This window comes from Silurus meridionalis, chromosome 1, assembly GCF_014805685.1.
Source record: "Silurus meridionalis isolate SWU-2019-XX chromosome 1, ASM1480568v1, whole genome shotgun sequence".
Classification (NCBI taxonomy): Eukaryota; Metazoa; Chordata; class Actinopteri; order Siluriformes; family Siluridae; genus Silurus; species Silurus meridionalis.
Window position 1 is genome coordinate 33,867,473 of NC_060884.1, and position 14,719 is coordinate 33,882,191.

Below are 14,719 nucleotides of genomic sequence, written 5' to 3' on the forward strand. Positions count from 1 at the left end.
TTGGTGCTGCAGAAACACTCCCAAAAGGAGTAAACAGACTTAAATTCATCCACTAGTCATTGATTTTTTTTGTTTTTTCTGTACACGCACCAAAAACAATGAATGGGTTACTCCTTATTTGGTAATTAATCACCATGTTCTACAGAAACCAAAGAAACAGGGTTCCATGTGGACTAGGATGGAAGAGGACAGCAACCATAAAATAAAAGTTCTCTAAGCTCTAATTTGAAGGGAACTTACTTTAATCATTGCATAGGAACTTCAAAAATCCATTTCAAATTCATTCTTGTTCAGATTGAAAGTGTTCTTCACACAGACACTGAGCATCAGTTCCTTTTGGTTTCAAAAACGAAAAAATAAAAGTACAATAGAGATCATTTTCATTCACATGGATCTCTGGATCTTCTGTGATACATGATGATATTAATGGGGTGAAAGGCACCAAAAATAGAAATATACATGAGGATCAGTCAGATATTATATATACTAATATATATATATATATATATATATATATATATATATATATATATACACACAGTGCTGTGAAAAAAGTATTTGCCCCTTCCTCCAAACCTGCCTGGCTCTCAAAAAGATTGCAAAAAAGCAACACACCATGTTGTGATCTAAACAAATTCAAGAACAGATAAGATACAAAGTGTGAAAAAAGGTTTACAAAACCATTTCTAAGGCTTTGGGACAAAATTACTCCAAGAACATAACATCAACTCACCCAGGAGCTCTTAAAGATCCCAGAACAACATCTAAAGACCTGCAGGCCTCATATGCCTCAGTTAAGGCCAGTGCTCATGATCCAGCAATAAGAATGACACAGTGCAAAAATGGCACCCATGGAAGAGTTGAAGGTGAACACGAAGCCTTGTCTTACATCTGCCAAAAAAAAAACCGTCTCGATTATCTCCAAAGATTTTGGGCAAATATTTTGTAGACAAAAATGGAATATTTTGGAAGGTGTGCGTCGCATTACAAGTGGCACAGCATTTCATAAAAATCACAAAAATTCACAAAAATTACAATCAACCTCAAAGTCTTTTTTTTTTGACTGATCCCTCCATCTCTCAGGGCACAAGCGTTCTACTATGATGCCATGAATGTGAATAAAATGATGATAAATAATAAAATTTTGAGGCTATAAGTGCTCTAGATACTGATTCAAAATCCAATAATATCAATAAATGTAATGTATGAGTGAGTTACCAATTAATTAAAAAAACAAACCAACTAACTCGAATTACAGCTAATAGCTGTAGGAAGACATCACCTTCCAGTACGGACAGATGTTTGGAACTTATGTGCTTCCTTTTGAACATCCGACTCCACACTGAGTTCGCCTTTGCTACAAGTGTGTTAGTGAGGTCGTGTAGTGATGCAGGTGAGAAGGTGATGAGGCCTGGTGTGCAGTCAGCGTTCACATTCATTCTTGCTCATTAGGTTGGAGCTGCATAGCAGGAGATCTTCCACTCCAACTTTCTCTTGGAAAGCAGATCTTCATAGAGCTGGCTTGTCAGCCAATCAGAACGCATTATTAAAGATTCCCAAGCTTGCATTAAGAAATGTTAAAAGTTGTCTGACCAGATGTGTCCAACTAGATGACTGAGAATATCACGTTCACACATTATAAGTAATTTCTATTCTGTTTGTTTTTATTGGAGGAGATGATCGGATTAAAGTCAATTAGCAGTCGATATATGTTTGCATGCAGAGGTGCAAAAATGGGGTATTGCAGTATATATACAGTAAATGGTGGGCGCCATAAATGGGGGAGGGGGTGCCAATGCAAACAGTACTGGGCAGAAGTCCTTAAAGTTTTTCAGGTCAAGGACCCCATAGGTGATAGACATGTGACAGGGACCCCTGATACAAAATGTGCCAAACGTAACCACTGATATTAATAAAAAACAATTGTATTACGCCAGTTATAATGTGCTACGACAACTAGAACTATGTCGTTGTTGTACCTGCATCATATATTTTACTATATATTTTCAAACCTTCCAAAAAGATTTATGCATCATAACAAACATATTTTGGAATTAAAATAACAATTTTATTAAGTTTGTTTATTTCAGATTGTGTTATTTTAATAGATTTGCAGGTGAACAATTAAACATTTACATAACCATCAGCTTTAAGTTTGATAGATATTTACTGTAATAATTAAATTTTTCAAATTAAATATTTTATCAATGATGTTGTTACCCATGTTTATTTTTCTTAACAAAAAAATTATTTGTGATCCAACATTAATTATTAGGAGCCCCTGCAGTACCGTCGCAAACCCCTAGGGGTCACAGACCACCGGTTCTATTTTCCCCTCTTTTTGGGGACAAACATGATCTTGAGAACCCCTTCGGCAAATGCGCAGTTGCACCCCCGTATACATGCCGATCAAATAGTGGAAAAGTGATCAGTAAATCGAATTCCATACAGAAACTAAGCGTAAATAACGAGATACGTCTCAGAGTAACGGAATATTAAGTTAAATAATGAACCCCCACAGCTTGCAGTTTAAAGTGTTCCTAATAATTTGCCATTAATACAGTTTAAACACATTAACCTTTAAATGATCCGATTCCCCTCCAGAGTACCGCAGTCATAAACGAGAAACGGAGGGGAAAAAAAGACTGCTTCTGTTTCTCATCTTCACTTGTTACATTACTGAGAAAATCTTTCCAAGTGGGAATTACAGGATGTCAGAGATACATCCAGAAAAAAACAACACAAAAGTGTTACAGTGCACAATGTGGAGCTGAAGAACATCTCGAGGTAAAGCTGGGAGCATTTTAATAGTGTAAGGTCTCACAACTTGCCGTGGTTCATCACCTTCTACCATGATCACTTCCAGCATTGAGGAGTTCAAGCTGTTATTGATGTTTGCAGATCAAATCTGACTGAATGGATCAAAATAATGCTTCATTTTCCTTTTATTCGATATACGACTCGTTACATCTCCAATTCTGCTGCTCCGAATCACACACAGATAAAGTAGTGCCAGAAGATACATTTATATGAATGATGTACGTTTCCACTAATAATGAAGCTGTTGAAGTTACTGGTTACAGGTGTTTATAAGCAAAACATTTCATTTAGATTCAACTGACAAACGCAGACAATCTGCGTGTTCAACGCTCTGAAATCACACCTGAACTCCTTCCAGCCAATCACGATCCACTATTCACACCTGAACTCCTTCCAGCCAATCACAATCCACTATTCACACCTGAACTCCTTCCAGCCAATCACAATCCACTATTCACACCTGAACTCCTTCCAGCCAATCACAATCCACTATTCACACCTGAACTCCTTCCAGCCAATCACAATCCACTATTCACACCTGAACTCCTTCCAGCCAATCACAATCCACTATTCACACCTGAACTCCTTCCAGCCAATCACGATCCACTATTCACACCTGAACTCCTTCCAGCCAATCACGATCCACTATTCATACCTGAACTCCTTCCAGCCAATCATGATCCACTATTCACACCTGAACTCCTTCCAGCCAATCACAATCCACTATTCACACCTGAACCCCATCCAGCCAATCACAATCCACTATTCACACCTGAACAATTTCCAGACTATCACAATCTGGGAATTCTGTGAAGATGTTTCCCTAGATCTGTGGAGATTCATTCATCCATAAGGGTGTTAGTAAAGTCAGGAACTGATGTAGGTGAGAAGGTGAGGAGGCCTGGAGTGCAGTTAGCGTTCACATTCATTCCAAAAGCTGTTCAACAGGGTTTTAGCTCTATAGTAGAAGATCTTTCACTCCAACCAATGGATATCAGATCTTCATGGAGCTGGCTTCAAGCTGGAACAGGTTTGAGTTTCGTAGTTCAAGTAAAGGGAAAATTTCATGGCACTGCATCCAATATTGAAAGGTTTCTAATCTGGAAGTAAGACATTTATCTACTAGATTATTCCATCTGACCTTCTGAAGGTGGTCAGATGTTTCGTCCTGCTCAGTGTAGATCTGAACCCTGTGATATCTTCTGCAGTGTCCCACAGCGTGGACTATAATGTGATTTGACTACTTTATGTCCTTTAAACTGTCTAAGTGTTTTCCCTCAGATCAGGCTTTGGGCACCTCACAGCAATCACCTCACAGACACACACACACACACACACACACACAGCTGCAGATCATGTGGAAATCCATTACACTTACCATATTTATCGAGGAGACGGGTCCGATGCTGTTAACGAAGATATCGACGTCGATGACGGTTGGTTTAACTGTATGCACACACACACACACACACACACACACACACACACACACACACACACACACACAGAAAGAGAGAGAAGATTCTGTCACACTTAAGCTGACAGCAAAATCACTAAACATGGTCACAGTCATAAATCATCAGTGTACAGTTAATATTCACCCAATACCACAATGTGCAAAACTATTGGCACCCTTCATACAAACACGGTAATCGTTTGGAAAGTTCTGACAGAAAGCAATATTTAGCTTTGATCTAAAGACAAAAACTACATGTATGCTGTAGAAGATACCGAATAAAGATAAAAAAAGAAATGGAAGAACGCCACTCATACTGTTTCTTACCCTGAAAACATCACCCACAGTTTTGCTCAACCTGAGAACACCATTCAAACTGTTCCTCACCTTGAGAACACCATTAAAAATGGCCCTTACCCTGAGAACACCATCCATACTTCTCCTCACCCTGAGAACACCATCCGTACTTCTCCTCACCCTGAGAACACCATCCATACTTCTCCTCACGCTGAGAACCCTATCCGTACTTCTCCTCACCCTGAGAACACCATCCATACTTCTCCTCACCCTGAGAACACCATCCGTACTTCTCCTCACCCTGAGAACACCATCCATACTTCTCCTCACGCTGAGAACCCCATCCATACTTCTCCTCACCCTGAGAACACCATCCGTACTTCTCCTTACCCTGAGAACCCCATCCGTACTTCTCCTCACCCTGAGAACCCCATCCGTACTTCTCCTCACCCTGAGAAAATCCATAATGTTCCGCACACTGAGAAGAACTCCATTCACACTGTTCCTCACCCTGAGAACACCACATATATTTATCTTCACCCTGGGACCACCAGCTACACTGTTTCCCAATTCAAAATTTTCTTTATCTTGAGTCCACTATCCACACTTTACCTCACCCTGAGATGAACACCATTCACACTGCTCCTCACCATGAAAACATTATTCAAACTGTTCCTCACCCTAAGAACACCATTTACATTGTTCCTCACCCTCAGAACACCATCCATACTTCTATTTATCCTGAGAATATCCATACTGCTTCTCACATTAAGAACTTTATGCACACTTTTCCTCACCCTGGGAACACCATCCAATCTGTTCCTCAATCTGAGACCACCATACATATTTTTCCTCGCCCTAATAAAAAACACATTCAAGACTTTCTTCATCTTGAGTAAACTATCCACACTGTTCCTCACCAGGGAAAGATCTCAATTCACAATGTTCCTCACCATTAAAACACCATCCGCACTGCTCCTCACCTTGAGAATAACACCCACACTGTTCCTCACCCTCATCCTAACGACTCCATCTCCACTGTTCCTCACCTGGATAAGTATTCCAGCCACACTGTTCCTCACCATTAGAACACCATCCACACTGTTTCGCACCTTAAGAAGAATATCCACACTGTTCCTCACCCTGATGACTCCATCTCCACTGTTCCTCACTCTGAGAACTCCATCAACACTGTTCCTCTCCTGGAGAAGAACTCCATTCACACTGTTCCTCATCATAAAAGCACAAGGCACCATGCTCCTCACACTGAGAAGAAATCTATTTACACTCTTCCTCACACTAAGTTCACCATCCACACTCTTCCTTAACCTGTGAAAAACACCATCAACAATCTTTTTTGGCCAGAGAACTCCATCCACACTGTTCCTTACCCTGAGAAAACCATTCATACTTTTCTTCACCCAAAGAAGAATATCCATACTGATCCTCACATTAAGAAGAACTCCATTCGCACTCTTACCCACCCCAAGAACACCATCCAAACTGTCCCTCACCCTGAGAACACCATACACAATTTCCTTCACCCTGAGACCACCTTCACACTGAGACCATTTACATTTGTGGCATTTATCACACTGCTCCTCACTTTGAGAAAAACATCCACACTGTACCTCACCCAGAAATGAAAATCATTCACACTGTTTCTCACCCTGAGTACACAATGCACACTGTTCCTCACCCTGGGAAGAGTTGCATCCACACTCTTCCTCACCCTGAGAAGATTCAATTCACACCGATCCTCACCATTAGAATTCCATCCACACTGTTCCTCAAACCTAAGAACCTTCTAACTGGAGCACTTAGTACTGAAGCCTAAAGGGAAACAAGGAAAAAAAATAGCACAGTTCCTCTGAAAAGCATCTTCTATTAAACATTCTGGACTATTTCTTCTCCAGGGTGAAGGCATCTCAGAGGGATTTGTGTCCTCAATATCCTTTTAAATCCACAAAAAATGCTCCTCCTTGAAATAAGTTTGTGTGAGGCATGATGAGGACGAGGCTCCAATTCTGGATTAAATGAACCATGAGATGGAGCTTTTACAGAGAAGAATGGTTATGGTTATGGTTATGGTGATTATGAAGATGATGATAATGATGAGGAGGAGGAGGAGGAGGAGGAGAATGAAGATGATGCACATGGACGGTTGATGTATAATGAAGCCTTGGAATTCTCATGATGCTCATATTGAAAGACAGAAGGACTCATGAAGCATAATAGTCTGGAATCTTTTGTTCTGAGAATTTGAGATGTTCCTGAAGGATCTCCATGCCCACTGTGCTTCTCACACACCTTACTATGTTCCTGCTGGTGGATTATTTTGCTCTGTCAGCATGTTTTCTGCCCAGAGCTCATTCTAGAACTTATTCTTAACTGATATTATTATAAAAATCAAACCCTCAAAGCTGTTCGAGAAAAAAACCTGCTTTCTCAAAAGACCAAAAATGAAGCTTCTGCTGTTTATTCCTCAAACAGGACTGCTCCAGATCCAGCTGTTTTGAAACAGTATGAGTTGTAAAGCTGCCACACACACACACACACACACACACACACACACACACACACACACACACACAGACTGCTTTTCTTCTGAAATTCAATACAAATCCCTCAAACCGCATTCTCTATAAAACCCGAATCATCCCCTCGCTGATGTTTCAAAGTGCTGAGGATTTTCCTCTTTTCTTTCTTCTGCTCTGCTCTGAGTAATAAAAATACCAGCAGATGAAGCTACACAGCGCTAATCACAGCAATGCTAATCACAACACGCCAAACACAGCAATGCTAATCACCACATGCCAAACACAGCAATGCTAATCACAGTAACACAGCAATGCTAATCACAACACGCCAAACACAGCAATGCTAATCACAGTAATACAGCAATGCTAATCACAACACGCCAAACACAGCAATGCTAATCACAGTAACACAGAACTGCTAATCACAACACGCCAAACACAGCAATGCTAATCACAACACGCCAAAAACAGCAATGCTAATCACAGTAACACAGCAATGCTAATCACAACACACCAAACACAGCAATGCTAATCACAGTAACACAGCAATGCTAATCACAACACACCAAACACAGCAATACTAATCACAGTAACACAGCAATGCTAATCACAAAATGCCAAACACAGCAATGCTAATCACAACACGCCTAACACAGCAATGCTAATATCAGTAACACAGCAATGCTAATCACAGCAATGCTTAACAAAACATGCTAATCATAACATGCCAAACACAGCAACGATAATCACAACACGCCAAACACAGCAATGCTAATCACAAGACGCCAAACACAGCAATGCTAATCACAGTAACACAGCAATGCTTAAAAAAAAAAACATGCTAATCAAAATACGCCAAACACAGCAATGCTAATCACAACAATGCTAATAACAGCACGCCAAACGCAGCAATGCTAATCACAACACGCCAAACACAGCAATGCTAATCACATTAACACAGCAATGCTAATTACAACATGCCAAACACAGCAATGCTAATCACAACATGCTAATCACAGCAATGCTAATCACAACATGCTAATCACAGCAATGCTAATCACAACATGCCAAACACAGCAATGCTAATCACAGCAGCATGTCCAGTCTTCTGAGGCCATTGTATTGAAACACTGAGAAGCTTCCTACTGTCCACACTGACCTGAGATGTTACTGTTACATCCCAGCAGTTCACCTTCTACACTACTGCAATAATATGGCGGTGCTGACTGTCAACATCTATCTATCTATCTATCTATCTATCTATCTATCTATCTATCTATCTATCTATCTATCTATCTATCTATCTATCTATCTAGTGCAGCAGGACAACAGGTTGTGGATCAAGTGTTATTCTATTGTGAATAGTTTCAGTGGCTGATGTGATTTTATGTAAAACTTCACTTAAATCATCAGCGAAGAATAAAAGCAGTAGTTTTGTCTTCAGTCTGTATTTTATATCTCTGGATTTTATTGTGTGTTTGTGTTTACAGATGAGGAACAATCGCTACGTTCTCTATGTGAATCAGCATCACTCATCAGGGAAGATGAAGTGGAATGTACTTTCATTTTGGAATAGTCTGGGGAAATGGGAGGAGCTTAGCAGATTTTTTAATATGACTTTCTGTAAACAGAAGCCTGAAGATCTACACACCAGTATTGTGAGTTCTGGATGTTCAGGTCTGGAGACAAACCCAACAAAGAAAGCAGAAGAGAGAAAGAGCAATATGGGAGTCTCTTTCAGTCAGAGATGTCTGAATGTCTGCCTCCTGCCTACACACAGCTCTCAGGAGCTTGGTCTCACACACACACACACACACACACACACACACACACACACACACACACACACACACACACACACACACACACACACACACTCCATAAGTGCCAACGCTCCAGGTTCTTGTACAGAGAACAGTATGCTAATGGAGATTTTCAGAATCTTTCACTGGCGTCAAAAAACCCACTAAACTCCTCGGCTTCTTCCTCCCACGTACACTTCTTTCATATTCCAGAAGCACCTCAAGGTTTTCAGCTCTGCAGTTGGTCAAGTCTGAGTTTTTACCCCTTGATCACTGCTTGTACCATCACTGCTACAGGTGCTACAAGATCTTCTGTGTTTACACCGATCAGCTAGAACATTAAAACTACCTTAATATTATAGAGTTCCTCCTTGTGCCACTTGAACCCAAAAAGGTCTAAGCTCCAGAAGACCTCTGGAAGTGTTCTGTGTTATTTGAGATCAAGCAGATCAGCATATCCTCCAAGTTGTGAGGTCCCAAGAAATGCTCCATCAAGTTCGGCTCCCATAGAACTCATGATGTTCCTCAAACTATTCTTTAAAAGTTTATTTCAGTTTGGTTGTGCAGGAAACAGCATTTTGATGGTGAGGACACCTCCAGGTTTAGGAATGTGGTCAGTAACATCAAAGTAACAGTCAAGGTTTTTAAGCAGAAGAGCATCACACACCCAGAGCCCTTGTACTTTCTGTCACTGGTTGTTCTTCATTGAAGCACTTTTGGTAGGGCAGCATATTGGCTGTTTAGGAGATGCTCTGACCCAGATGTCTGATCATCACACATTATTGCCACAAAAGTTCTGGTACTGGAGACTTCTTCTGTAAATCTATTCCAAATCAACCTGCGACATCCATTATATGGACGAAAGTTTGTGGACACCTGAACATAAGATTGGTGCTTCTTTTTGAACATCTCATTCCACACTAAGTTCTGTTCTAATGAGATTTTGTGGAGATTTGTGGAGATCTGTTTAGCCAAGAAGATGTTAATAAAGTCATGTAGTGATGCAGGTAGGGTGAGAAGGCTCTATAGCAGGAGACCTTTTGCTCCAGCTCATATCTTCATGGAGCTGGCTTTGTGCACTGTGTGGCCATACTGGAACAGGTTTGGTTCTCCTAGTCCACACTCTTTCATGGAGTTCCTCCCTGTGCCACCAAGACACCTCTTACCCATCAAGGTCTAAGCTCCAGAAGACATCTCAAAATTTGCTGCGGTATTTGGGATCCCGACTTCATTAGCAGAGTTGTGACTTCCATCAGGGAGCAGGTTACCACACAAGAAATGTGGAACAGGTTTGGATCTTCTGGTTCAAATGAAGGGAAAATTGCATCCAAAGATGTCCTGTACAATTCTGTGTCTACAGTTTGGGAAAGAAACACATGGGTGGAAATTCAGATGTTCCAATACTTTTAACAATGTAGTGTGATCAATACGAGCGTGTGGTAATACAATTCTAGATGAGTATTAAAAGATAATTCATCGCCGCCTTCTGACCAATCACAATCCAGCAAAATTATATTCCTGTAAACTGAGAAAACTGGCACTGACACACTTGCAGTCAACATTGTCTTATCATTTCACAGCTTTCGAAATCGTTTCGCACGTGTCTGATTCGATCCCGAACCGGCGAGTCGGTTGCCAGGTGGTGGAACAATGCACGGTGGGCATGTTTAGACGCTGAGATGAGATTAAACCCCGTAGCGGCTCAACATCCATTAAGACATCAGCGCTCTTTCACGGGGAGGAAGTAATCACAGTGGGCAGATTGTGTTCATCAGGTGACCCCTTTTGTTTTTCTTTTTCTTTTTTCCCCAGAGCGCTTGTCATCATCACAAAATAAATTAGCACCAATCAGCCCTGCTCATTTCTTTCTTTTTGTTCTCCCCTTTTTTTTTTTATTGTGTGTATGTGTGTGGCTGAGCGAACGTTAACATGCAAACCTTTTACAGATGATTATCACACACAATAATTAATTTGCCAATAGCAGACCAAACAAAGGCACATGAGTGATAAAAAAGTGCTTGTAAACAGCCATTACTTTCTAAATGCAGACCTCCAACCTCCCAAATGATGCAACCATTTGGAAAAGTGTGCACTTTTAGCGAGCTGGAGAGTGCATTCTGCGTAAATGGGATCTGTGGAAGTAATAGGATTATGGCGGAGTGTCCCAGCTGTGCTTTTACTCACCAAAAAAGACAGAAATATTTTCAAAAACAACAAAATGCTCAAAGACAGTAAGCATGTAATAATTGTACATGGCAACATAACTACAGGACCCGACTACAGGAGACGGCGATGGTCTCATTCAATTGTTCAGCAATAATAACTTTTCCTTTTGATTGATTTTTTTTCTTTAAATAAAAATTTTTATATTTTTTTTTTAACAAATCCAGTAAATAAAAGCTGTAACTACATTTCCAACTCTAAATATACAAGAATTTAAACAAACAATAATCTGAAGTAATTATTATTTCTGTACCAACAATTCTAATGAGAGTATCATTGCTGCTAATGAGCATGTCATTAGTGATCATTATAATATCATAAGCAATAATAAAAGTATACCTATTGCTAAAAGGAGTGTCATTAGTGCTAATTACTGTCATTGGTGCTTTTGGGAGTGTTATAAGTGCTCATGGGAGTGTCATTAGTGCTCATAGGAGTGTCATTAGTGCTCATGGGAGTGTCATTAGTGCTTATAAGAGTTATTAGTTCTTATGAGAGTGCCATTAGTGGTTATGGGAGTGTCATTAGTGGTTATGGGAGTGTCATTAGTGCTCATGGGAGTGTCATTAGTGCTTATAAGAGTTATTAGTTCTTATGAGAGTGCCATTAGTGGTTATAGGAGTGTCATTAGTGCTTATGGGAGTGTCATTAGTGGTTATAGGAGTGTCATTAGTGCTTATGAAAGTGTCATTAGTGGTTATAGGAGTGTCATTAGTGCTTATGGGAGTGTCATTAGTGCTTATAAGAGTTATTAGTTCTTATGAGAGTGCCATTAGTGGTTATGGTAGTGTCATTAGTGCTCATTGGAGTGTCATTAGTGCTTATGGGAGTGTCATTCGTGCTTATAAGAGTTATTAGTTCTTATGAGAGTGTCATTAGTGCTTATGGGAGTGTCATCAGTGCTTATAAGAGTTATTAGTTCTTATGAGAGTGTCATTAGTGGTTAAGGGAGTGTCATTAGTGTTTAGGGGATTGTCGTTAGTGCTTATTACAGTGTCATTAGTGCTTATAAGTGCTATAGGTGCTTATGGGAGTGTCATTAGTGCATATAGGTTCCATTAGTGCTTATAAGATTGTCATTAGTGCTTATGGGAGTGCCAATAATGCTTGTGAACATGATTAGTGCTTATGAATGTCATTTATGAATATGGACGTGTCATTGGCGCTAATGGGGGGGCCATCATTAATGAGTGTCATTAATGTTTATGAGGAGCGTCACTAGTGCTTGTTGGAGTGTCATTAGTGTTTGAGATTGTCATTAGTGCTTACGAGAGTGGTATTTGTGCTTACGAGATTGTCATTAGTGCTTATGGGTGTGTCATTACCATTCATGAATTATCTTTAATAATCATGAGTATCAGAGAGAATAATTAGTGCGTATGAATCATGAGCTCATGAGTATGAGTTTATATTATTAGTGCATATAAATTAGAAAATCATGAGTGCAAATGAGAGCATTATTAATTCTTATAAGAGTGTTACTAGTGCTTATAAGAGCGTCATTAGAGATTTTTTGAGTAAAATTATTATTGCAAATGAGTGTCATCATTTCTAATTCAGTGTAAATTTACTTGTACATTATTTCCATTTATAAATGAAACCATTACTGAACGTGTTCCTGAATTCATTAATCCTGCATTGATTGTGGAGCTCAGACCCCTAAATATCAGTCATGTGGCAAAACTGTAACAATATAAAACACAAAATCACAAAAGTGATGTAGTGCCAATGGTTCAGCTTCATCACCCAACACACTGCTGGCAAACCAACCGATAGTGAAATTCGAGTGTTTTATGTCTTTTCTTTTGAAAATCAGTGAACAGAAGAAAATGAAATAAAATCCAGCACTGCTCATTAAAAATGACATTAACGATGAATAAATAATAAACACGCCGTGTAGCGTGTTCACGGTGTTCTTTGGTTGCTAAGCAACATAATGGACACAGATTAAGGAATCGCATGGGCACAGGGAGGGTCGGGAATCCCGCTGAGCTCCGAGAGAGGAAACTCACGACACTGACGCACAGCGTGTTACCGGTTCCTGAGCTTCTAAAGGTTCTACTGGAACTCGGAGAACTTGGAGAACAACCTGCTGTTTTTTTCCCCCCGCAGAGAGATAATTAAAGACTTAACACTTCGTCCCACTTTGCTGTCCTTGTGTGATTATACGCCCATGCTGGAGCTGAGTTTTTAGTAAAAGTAATGGCACCCGTCAGTGAGTCAGGTACGACTCCGTGGAGTGAGTGCTGCCTCTTTTATCTCTCTGGTCTCATCAAAGTCTCACTTAGCAGCAATACGAAATACACGGAAGGCCTTTTCCATTTTCTTCTGCATATTATGTTTTAATAGATGCTTTGTTGGCTTTTCTCTCACTTTTTTTATTGTCAAGAGAGAAAGTGAGAGAAAATGGCTAGTCTTTATCTTGCTTGGAAGTCAGGCCAGGTGTCTCCAGTTGTAAAATGAGGCAGGGATTACAAAAAGGTTCTGCAGACAAATTGGAGGATTATTCCACCATTTCCCCCCAAACTGCGACTTCAGCCAACAGATTGAAACACTAAGATTCAGATTTCAGCCCCAATGAGCAGCTCATGGAATATCTCTCACCTGCTAGAGCTTATCTGACTTAAACAGGGTTTTTGAGGACAAACAAAGCGACCATGTTTAAAAATGAATGACTATTGTATTGTGGATGGAAAGGAATGTGGGATGGATGTGTCAGGGCAGCTCGGGGCCTCACAGGGCAGCTCGGGGCCTCACAGGGCAGTCGGGGCCTCACAGGGCAGTCGAGGCTGCAGGGAGCAGCAGCTATTAGTTGTTAATTACAACTTGTTGGAGAGCATAGCCTGTGGGGGTGAGGACACGGCTTCGTTAGATCTTCTTTAAGTCTTTCCAAATCATTAACCTCATTTATTAACCTAGGAACACAGAGGAGTGTGCTTTTAAGAAACAGAAAACCCAGGAGGGTTTTGTGATCCACTGATCACACGCAGAACCTTAAATTCACCTCTACTGGATCAGATGTTTTACTTGGGGCCTCAGACACTTCTATACATTTGTTTCTTCTATATATAGAACAATTTTTTCCGCATCCAATAAATCTGATTACACTTTAATTAAAAATATTGGGACACCCTCATGGATGAATGAATCTCCACAAAATCTAAAAGAGTGACGCTCATTATAAGAGCAAATGGAGAACAAATGTGGAATATAATGACCTCATAAAATGAGCTGTGAAGTTTTGTACATTGTTTTTTTGTACGTTATGGTTTTCCTGGGGATTTGAAATGAAGGCAAATTGGGTGTTTTTGTTAAAATTCTACAGGAAAGAAAAGCCAAAAGTATAAACGGTTCATGAAAAAGCTTACCAAGTGTTTTGAACTGTTTTGGAGACCTCACCATGTTCTCACAATGTCCAGCTTTTCTTGAAAAATCCATCTCATAAACATGTATCTGCGACCAAAACAATTTCTTCTCCTTTGTCAGTCATTGTGGAATAAAAAAACACCTATTAAATCCACATGAATATATTTGAGCTTGTGCAGTTTGCTTCAGATTTGGGTCGTGAGCTCTGACTAGTG

General features: G+C 40.1%; 1 protein-coding gene across 1 annotated transcript in view; it reads right to left on the reverse strand.

Moving 5' to 3' along the window:
- The window catches only part of LOC124391477 (gamma-aminobutyric acid receptor subunit gamma-3), a 124,774-nt gene that overhangs the window by 73,704 nt on the left and 36,351 nt on the right, over window positions 1–14,719 (reverse strand). Inside the window, exon 3 of the mRNA XM_046858470.1 lies at window positions 4,199–4,266. Within this exon, the coding sequence (XP_046714426.1) occupies window positions 4,199–4,266 (68 nt within the window). The remainder of the gene's footprint in view (window positions 1–4,198; window positions 4,267–14,719) is intronic.